General features: G+C 40.2%; 1 protein-coding gene across 1 annotated transcript in view; it reads left to right on the plus strand.

Moving 5' to 3' along the window:
* Nucleotides 1-9,610, plus strand: part of Lama2 (laminin subunit alpha 2) — a 639,722-nt gene that overhangs the window by 602,212 nt on the left and 27,900 nt on the right. The window contains exons 54-56 of the mRNA XM_023714262.1: nt 1,484-1,604; nt 3,965-4,141; nt 9,395-9,543. Of these exons, the coding sequence (XP_023570030.1) occupies nt 1,484-1,604; nt 3,965-4,141; nt 9,395-9,543 (447 nt within the window). The remainder of the gene's footprint in view (nt 1-1,483; nt 1,605-3,964; nt 4,142-9,394; nt 9,544-9,610) is intronic.

Consider the following 9,610-nt stretch of genomic DNA (forward strand, 5'->3'; position numbering starts at 1 on the left):
GAGGGCAGAGGGGACGAGCAAAGGAAACAGAAAGTTCCAGAGAGAGGAGTAGAGATGGGGAGCGAAACACATACCTGACATGAAATAAATCACGCCATACACACTGCCAGGGTCTAATTTACTTTTCCACCTGCTTTTCCTTATGCCATGTGGTTTTTATTAAGATGAAAACAGAAACTTGGCACCAGGGAACAATGAAAAGAGAATTCATCATGACTTTGTCGAACACAATATTGGTGTCCAATGCAGTTTCTACAGATGCTTATTAACATCACAGAGGAAAATAATACATGGTTATTCATAAGTCCCTTCCCTGTTCAAGATAGTAGCCATTACCTGTAATGGCTGTCATTTTTAATTAAAAACAAGTAACATTTGATACTCAGTTCTTCTTTGGAACAAGGTATATTGTTAGTCCTCATGGTCACTGATGGCTTGTGACCACTGACTTGGGCACTGCTGAACAGGACACTGTGTAGGCACAGAAAGCTCAGCAGGACAGCTCTGTGGTGGCCCAGGAAGCCGCCAGCACAGGAGTCTGACGAGCTGGGCCGAGCACATGCAGCTGCGGGGCTCTGCATTAAGGTGCACAATGGCACAGCTTCGTAATGTGGGTCCTGTCGCGACTAGCACGCCAACGGCACAGGTGAGGGCCCTGAGCGGAGTCACACCACTCATGTGATGTCACGTAATGAACCAGAGCGAGCTGCCTGGCAAAGAGGCCAGGGATCCACCGCTAACCTGCTAGCGTGTCTGCTCTGATGTAAGAAGCAAGCAGAAAGAGCGTTCAAGCTCTTTGGGAACAGGGTCAGGGCCACGGTTAGTGAACGCATGCTACTGCACTTGGTGGTTTTGTTTTGCTATTATTTCAATATAGAATACAAACCTTGGGCTGAATCTGGACATGTAATTTTAAAAGTTACATTTTTGAGCTATGTAATCCAGAAGAATGTTTCTTGGATTTTGCTTTACTTTAAAGCTTTTTAAAAATAAGTAATATTAAATTTTAGTCCAACTACTAGAACCAAATGATCAAAGAATTTTTTTTTCAAAATAAAACTGTGTTTTTCTAAATTAGAAGCAAGATTTTTTGAAAGCTATCTTAACATAGTTTGATTATGCTACCAACACATTTTTCTGGCCTTCAGTGAAAAAAAAGTAAGCACTTACTTCATTATACAAATAAAGCTTTAACCAATCAGTCAATTCCTGAAAATTGTATTAAAATGTTACAAATGAAATTATTTTAAAGAGAAGAAAATTGCGTCCAGACCCGTTTGTCGGGATGCTGTTAACACGGTTAATCCAAGAAGCAGTAAGGAAGAGCGTGGCTTGCTGGGTGCAGATGTGAGTGTGCCGGCTTCCTTAGACGCGAGCTGCCTGGGCGCCACCTTGCTGCACGTGACCTTTTTCCGGGGCTCAAAGCCTGCAGCGCCATCACCCTAATGATGTTGCTTTTGTTTTCTGTTTGACTATTCAATAGGCCAGAAGTCAATGTGCGAAAATATTCTGGATGCCTCAAAGATATTGAAATTTCGAGAACGCCGTACAATATCCTCAGCAGCCCTGATTACGTTGGTGTTACCAAAGGTTGTTCGCTGGAGGTTGGTCAACTTCTCTAGATTCCCTGAATAGATTCCTACCATATTTCACTTGCTTAGCTGGAATGCCTTTATGAAGATTGGGCTTTTACTAACATATTGTAGACTTCTACTAGTGGTGGTCTTAGCTATACACAAATGATTAAGCAAGATCAAAGCATTCTATAAATTACAGTTTGCATGAAGAGTCAGAATCCTGCTCCATGTTCCTGAATGCCTAATCCTTCATAACATGCATCTTTAGTTAGTATCTCTTCATGTTCTCTTTTCTAAAACTACTTTTCCTCAATCTCTGCATCAATTTTAAATTGATCTTATTTTTCCTACTATATATAGATATAGTAGCCGCATTATTTTTCTCTAGAATGTATTGAGATGTAAACAAACAGCAAGTAATAATTTATAGCATAAGTACAAGCATATAGCATCTTGCCCACAGTTTCGAAGTCTAATGTCTGGGCTTTGAAATAACACAGATGGGGTCCTGGAGTATCGAGGCCCCCGAAGACTTGCGTGATGTCATTGCAACGTTCCTAATTGACTGATCTTTTAGGGTCCTTCTGTTGTTAAAGTAGTCTAGAGGCGGTCAAGAAAATCCCACTTGAACATTCTGTACTGATACTCTACTGATACTCTAGCGTTGTCTGGAAAAGACCCAGGGCATAGCTTCACTCCATTAAAGTCCCCGTAAGCAGGATCCAGTGGGCAGCAGCAAGCATTCGAAGGAATTTTGTAGGCACTCACTCCACGGTGATAAGTTTTTTGAACGAAGAAAACATTAAGGTTGTCGCACATTTTTAATGGGCCTACTATGGTAAAACTGATCATTTGGGATCCTTTCACCAATGAAAATTATTTTAAAGTACATCGGTGGAGTTCAAGGAAGTGAGGAGAGGACAGGGAAAGGGAGAAAAGCAAGTGTGCTTTTGGATGGTCCAGTTAAGACTGGAACAGAACTTCCAGTGATTTCTTCATTCATAGCTGCAGGGTCCAACTTAGAATTGGCCACAGACACCCACCCTGGGTTCGGGCGTGAGAAGACAGAAAGAATTAAAACTCGAAGGGTCTAGCCAGGCTTCCGAGGGAAATTTTTACTGACAACTCATCTTCGAGCTTGGCTCTCGTCCATGTTCAGAAGACGTGAACATGCAGATGAGAAGTCACCCGGAACGCAAGTGGCCTGTGTGTGGAAGCGATGGCTCGGCGGTGACGCTCCCCTGCGAGCGGGAGCGGGTCACCACCAAAATGTGTTCCAGAAAGGTGACGCGGATAAAGAGTGACAAGTCTGTGCAATGGCTTTATCTGAACTATCGAAGACTCTGTGGTTTGAAAATGGGAACAGGAAGTAAATGATAACATTTCCACCAACTCTCGTGTCATTTAAATAGGCTCGAAATTAGCCCATATGAGGTGATTCCTCGCTTTGGGGTAAAAATCCAGGATTTTCAGGTTGCATATTTTAAGCACTTTGGGGGAGTGTTTAGGCAAATACTAGAACATTTACATTGTGGAAAGAACTCCTGCTATTAATTGCATTGACTGATAGACAGCTATCCAGCATGCGTGTAAATGAAAAAAAAGACGGTACAAAGGAGTATATCTGCCATGATTCCATTTAACAGGCAGAAGAGACTGCAGCCAAGGGTCGAGGCTGGGGAAGCACGATGAATGGATGAGAAGCTTCTAGAACGCCGCCTGTTGTGGCACAGCTTAGGAGGGGAGAGAGCTTCTCCCTTGTGCGCTTTTTTGCTTTCTGAAGCACAACCATGTTAATTTTATTACCAGCAACAATAATATTATTTTCATAGTGAGAAAAGGAAACAGGGCAAGGACTGTTCAGTTTGTTCATTTTTGAGATTTGATTTGTATTAGATATTTTAAAAATTATTCTAGAGATTATTCATTTGATAGTGATAGATATCTTTCTCATCAGCTGGTCATGAAGAGGCAGACAGATATGCGCCAAGGCTGCCCTCATCTTCAAAATACAAGGACTGAACTTGTAGAGTCATTGGAAGGGTGAATTACAGTATTTTCAAGGAGGACAGGAATATAGAATGCTTTAGTAATTATTTTAAACTGAAATAAAGTGTTACCTGTCTGTGATGTTTTCAATATTTTAAATCAAAAGTTCTACACTAAAAGCTAAGACCAGAATTTTATTTTAAACCAATCTACCAGACTATTCAAAGTAATCACTAGAAATAGCATTTCTTAGTTGTCTTTCAGTTTTCCACGTAGCTGTGGGGTTTTCTCAACTGGAACACCTTGGTATATCCCTGAGTGCAGGGGAAGAGAAAGTGAAATGGAGCAAAACTTTATGTTCTCATTTCTAATTGTTTCCTCTCTTCTTTTCCCTATAGAATGTTTACACAGTGAGCTTCCCCACGCCTGGTTTTGTGGAGCTTGCTCCTGTGCCCTTCGATGTAGGAACGGAAATCAATCTCTCCTTCAGCACAGAGAACGAATCGGGGATCATCCTCCTGGGAAGTGGGGGATCCCCAGTACCACCCAGGAGAAAACGAAGGCAGACTGGACAGGTACCCCATCCATTTAAACGTTTTTTATATTTTTAGACTTAAGTCTCTTATCTCCCTTCTTAGCTAACTGAGCCTAACATTCCACTCTCATCCCGGCCTGCTAATTCTCTCCGATGATTTTCTTGGGCTTCTCTAGGTTTCCTGTTATCAGCTCCTGAGTCACACCTGTATTTGCAGTTTCACATAGGTCAACTTATGCATGTATTAAAGACAAAAGCTTGAAATGTACTCAAATTGTGTTATGTTTTCTGACCTCTAAGTCTAACTTTATATCAGATCTGTAGATATTCAGCTAGGATTCCTTACATTTACATTTACATTTACATTTACATTTACATTTACATTTACATTTACATTTACATTTAAAGAACTTCTTCTAGACTCAGTCTCCCAGATGCATGAAGGGAGACAACACAGCCTGGTGGAGCCTGACTGTTCCCCCTCTGCGCACACAGAGAAGGATAAGAAGGGGCTGGGTAAGAGGAGCCTCAGAGCTGACCCAACTTAGACACGGCTTGCTGCCACGCCAGGGTGTTTGGGTAAAATCTGCAGTGCATCCTCCTTGTGAGAATATTGCAGAAGTATTGGTTCTCTTTCTTATGCGGCTGTGGCTTGAACCCAGCCCCTTGCACCGAGCTACACTGCCAGCAGTTGTGTGCTTGAGACGGGCTCTCACAGAGGCTGAGCTGGCATGTGTGGCCCTGCTCTGACCCATTTGCCCAGAGCATTAAGAGTACGGCGTGTGCCGTTGAATGGAGCTAAGCCTAGTGTGTACATCCCAGCCATTTGATTCTGTGAGCAGTGATCCTCAGTTGCCACACTGGGGCATCAAAATACTTTATCCCTTTGGCACTTCCTCAGTCGCTTCAACTGTATTTTTAAATTTAATTTTTTTTCCATTTAATCTACTTTCTATTAGGGAAAGAGCTAGTAGTCCACCATGATTTGGTGCGCTTTACAAATACATCCTTAGACATGCACACACCCTGGAAATCAGGTCATGTGATGTTTTACTTTATGTCTTTTAACTTCATCTTAGTATTTAATAGTTACTGTCAATTATATTCTAAATGATAAAATATTGTTCTTTCTCTAAAAATGATAAGGCCTACACGAATGCATTCACAAACAAAATCAAATCTATACAGCCAGGAATGATGTGGGCTATTGCAGAAGTGAAGGAGTGATTTAATATTAGAAAATCTAAAAGTCATATAATCACCTCAGAATATATGTGGACAATGGACAAAGTATAACAACCATTCATGATTTAGTAAAATAAGAAATAAAAAGAACACGCTTTTAGCTGTCTGTAAAAAGACAAAAACAAGTAGTCTTAATAGAAAGACATTGCAAAATGTGAATAATGGGTGAATTATCTGCATGGATTTTAGCCAATGAAATAAGAAAAGAACAAGTAGATATAGTGCAAGTACAACTGTGTAACTTAATAAAAATAACAAAGTTAACATTGGATTTGTATAGACAAAAATATAACATTTTCCTGAAAGTTATAAAAATAGTCCTCATGAATTGAGCATATTCTGCTGGTAATGAATCTGGGTGTGGTGGCACAGGCCTCTAATCCCAGTGCAGGGGAGGCGGAAAATGGGAGGATCACTATGAATGGGAGCTGAGTTGTGAGACCCTGTACCAAATACATTAGAAAAAAAATTTTAAAAAGAAGCCCGAAGCAACATATTATTTGCAGATAAACATGTGTGAATTTGCACCAATCATTTTTCAGGAGCATGGAAATCATAAAACCCTAATATTAAAAATTCGTCAGTTATCCTTGAAATCACATGTAGATGCAATTTTAAGAAAATACCACTTATCTTTATGCAAATTAAGAAACACTAGTTCTTCAATTTATATCAAAGAAAAAAAAAATCTCCTGAAAGAGAAGAACCAGGTGGTAGGGCTGTCCTACCAAGTATATGTACATTAAAAACTAGAGGGTTTTTTCTTTTGTTTTTCACTTTATTTTTATGTATTTAGTAGAGGGACTTCAAGGTCTCACTATGTAGATCTGACTGATAATGATCCTCCTGTTTTTAGCCTCCCAAGCACTGGGATTACAGGCATACACCACCACGCCCAATCTCAGTCGCCACCTCAGTGTTCCCCAGTGAGGCAGGGCCAGCACGGCACACCAGGCTAGAACTCCAGTCCCTTATGCTTGCCCAAGCAGGCACTTTAGTCTGCTGAGCCCTAAAAACTAGAGTTTTGACTGTAAAATATGATCTTAATTCTTGGAAAATTCTATCCTGGTGACACACGGTAGAGAACCAGCTTAGACAGAAATGATACCCCCTCACAGTGATCGTACGGAATATGGAGAAAACGCGAACTTTTCATAACTCCAGAGCTGTCATTTATCTATATGGAGAAAATTAAACTGAGTTTCTTCTTCATACCAAACCAAAAAGTAAAATAAAATAAAATCCACAGTGAATTCGTCTTAAATTTGGAGGGGAAAAAAAGAGCTTTAAGATTTTTCAAAAGAAAATATTGAAGGATCATTCTTGGTCTTGAGGAAGAAAACAATTTATTGAACAAAAAGGCACTTCGATCAGAACTACACCAATATTGAGAATTATGGCCATCCGAATACACGAAGCACAAGCATGGCTGTATCACCTAAAAACATGACTGACCTCTGTGAGAAAGTAACTTACAAGCGAATAAGTAGAAGGGAGAATTGTAGAGCAATGGACAAAGGTAGGAATGGACAGTTCACAGCCGAGAAAACAGTGGCTCAAAAATGTATTTTTTAATTGTTCAACTCAAAATAATGAGGGAACTCCAACTCCAACCTGCACTAGATGTTGTACCCATCAGAATGACGAAACATTAAGACAGGTGATTGTATCCAGTGTGGGAGACACCTCGGTCCAAGCCATTCCTACTCTCTGCCAATGGAGAAAGTGAATCGCTGCTGTCACCTTGGCAGGTGATTTGACGCTACCTATGAAGATGCACATGTTTAGAGCACACCAGGAATCCTCTCCCAGGCCCAGCCCACTCTCTGTAGGTGCACAGGAGGCCTGGACTAGACTCTTCCTAGAAGCCCTTCTTGGGATGACAGAAAGGCCAGAAACAATGAAATGTTCCCCAGCTGGAGAATAGATAAGCAAACTGCACTTTTGCATAATGGAATATTAAGCAGTTGTGACAAGAGTAAATTGTACAAAGAGTAAACAAGACAACACTGGTGAATAAAAGCTAACTAAAAATGAAAATGCATGATATACTATAAGATACTATTCTTGTAGACTTCTAGTATAAAAAACCTCAGAGCAGGGCTGGTCAGATAGCTCAGCTGACTGCCTGCTTAGGCAAGCACAGGAACAGTGGTTCAATTCCTGGCACCATCGGGGCACACCGTGTGTTGAACCGGCCACAGAGTCCAGGCGTGGTGGTACAGGCCTCTAATCCCAGCACAAGGGAGGCTGAAAATAGGAGGATCACTATGAATTGGAGCTGAGTAGTGACACCCTGTACCAAATACATTAGAAAAAAAAATTTTAAAAAGAAGCCTGAGGCAACATATTATTTGCAGATAAATATGTGTGAATTTGCACAAATCATTTTTCAAGAGCATGGAAATCATAAACATAAAAATCAACATTAATATGTACCTGTGAGATAGGAAACCAGGGCAATGGATCAAGAAGAAATTCCTAGTAGATGAAATCTTACTTTCCTAAATTGAGTACTAGGTTCACAGGCAGATTTCTTACAATGAGAACACAGTTTCATCACTTGCACGTGTGCCAATTACATTGCGAGAAACATAGGAAATAGGCATAATAAAAAATTTCAAAAAGTAAAATAGCTTTATTTTACTTCTTACAGTACATAAGAGTCACTAAATAAATATAAAATATAAAACCTCTCTTGGATTCTTTCTCCTTTCATCTTGAATATTAAAAGTATTTTCTCACTATTGCAAATGATACTACACATAAAAAAGATCAGACCAAACATTCTGAAATAGATTTAGATGAAAGAATAAGTGTTTTGTTGGTCATTGTCAAATAATTAAGAACTACCTACTGGCTTTAAATTTAGTCCTCAACACTAAATCAATAGAACAGAATCACCATTTTCCAGGATAATTCTTACAACAGAACATATTCTTATTCAAACTATTAAATTCAGGGTGTATTAGTCACTGTTGCACAAAGTAAATCAGAAATTAAATTTTAATGATAATAACTATCTAGGTTTTAAAATCAAACAGTAATTACTTCCTAAAAGAGGCAACATTGAGTGCTTCAAGTCTGTTGGAGAACTGGTGCTGACTACATCTGACATAGTTTAAGAGTCAAAGCTAACGGTTTTGACATTCACGGAGTTATTTGTGCTTATGATCTGCTAAATGGGTTTGACGTATCAAAATTCCCATCAGCTAGGAAATTCATCAGTAAATAGTTTGCAGTTGCCCTTTGGAGGTACAGCACATGCTAATCAATGCAGATGCTTAGAACATTTTGTGCCAGACACTGCCTGCATATAGGGTTTTGTACGTTATTGAAGCATCACTGTGTTAATCAAAACCACCTCTGCTGCCATTGATTACTCATGGAGGACTGAGTTATCCTTGCGCAGCAGGTGCTGCAGTGGTCCACAAGAGAGGGAGTGTGTGTGGCACCAGCTTTGGTGATGAAGACTGTATTCAAGCTCCCTGGAGTTCATAATCGGCTATCAAAACCATACTGGTTGCTATGGCAACAACAGCAAGGAGAAAGCAGGCATATTTGTGGATGAAAAATTGTCTCCCTTCTTTCTAAATGTGGAAGACAAGTTACATGTTTGTGATAGCAATCTCTTCCACCAGATCGGAGAACAAATTGGACACTCAAAATGTCATGAGGTGGCAAGTCAGATCTGATGGTCAGAAGCAAGCTATCTATTTGTGAATAGAAGGGGGAGGGCTCTGTGGAGACCCTTTGTTTTCTGATGGGTTGTATGAGTTAGAGCACCAATACAAGCACAGCTGTTATGTTCAGCATCGCCAGCCTGCTTGGCAGAGGACAGCTATGTTACGATCTCCACTTTCCACATCATCTAACAGAAAAACCCATAGTAGATGATTAAAAAGATATTTCCAGCTACTTTAACAACTCTGCCTCTGAAAAGATTGAGCCATAATTGCTTAGGTAAGATCTCATGGCAGATGATTCTCTAGAACCACATCATAGATGAGACCCCCATTTAGTCTCCAATGCCCATCTGTTGTTTCAGGCGTACTATGCCATCCTCCTCAACAAAGGCCGGCTGGAAGTGCATCTCTCCACTGGGACCCGGACAATGAGGAAAATTGTCATCAAACCAGAGCCAAGTCTGTTTCATGATGGGAGAGAACATTCCGTTCATGTGGAGAGAACACGGGGGTATCTACACACTTGAATATTTACTATTGTAACTAACACAAATGCATTTGCTTCTCTCTCTCTCTCT

Source organism: Octodon degus, unplaced genomic scaffold, assembly GCF_000260255.1.
Source record: "Octodon degus isolate 3935 unplaced genomic scaffold, OctDeg1.0 scaffold00034, whole genome shotgun sequence".
In the NCBI taxonomy this organism is placed as follows: domain Eukaryota; kingdom Metazoa; phylum Chordata; class Mammalia; order Rodentia; family Octodontidae; genus Octodon; species Octodon degus.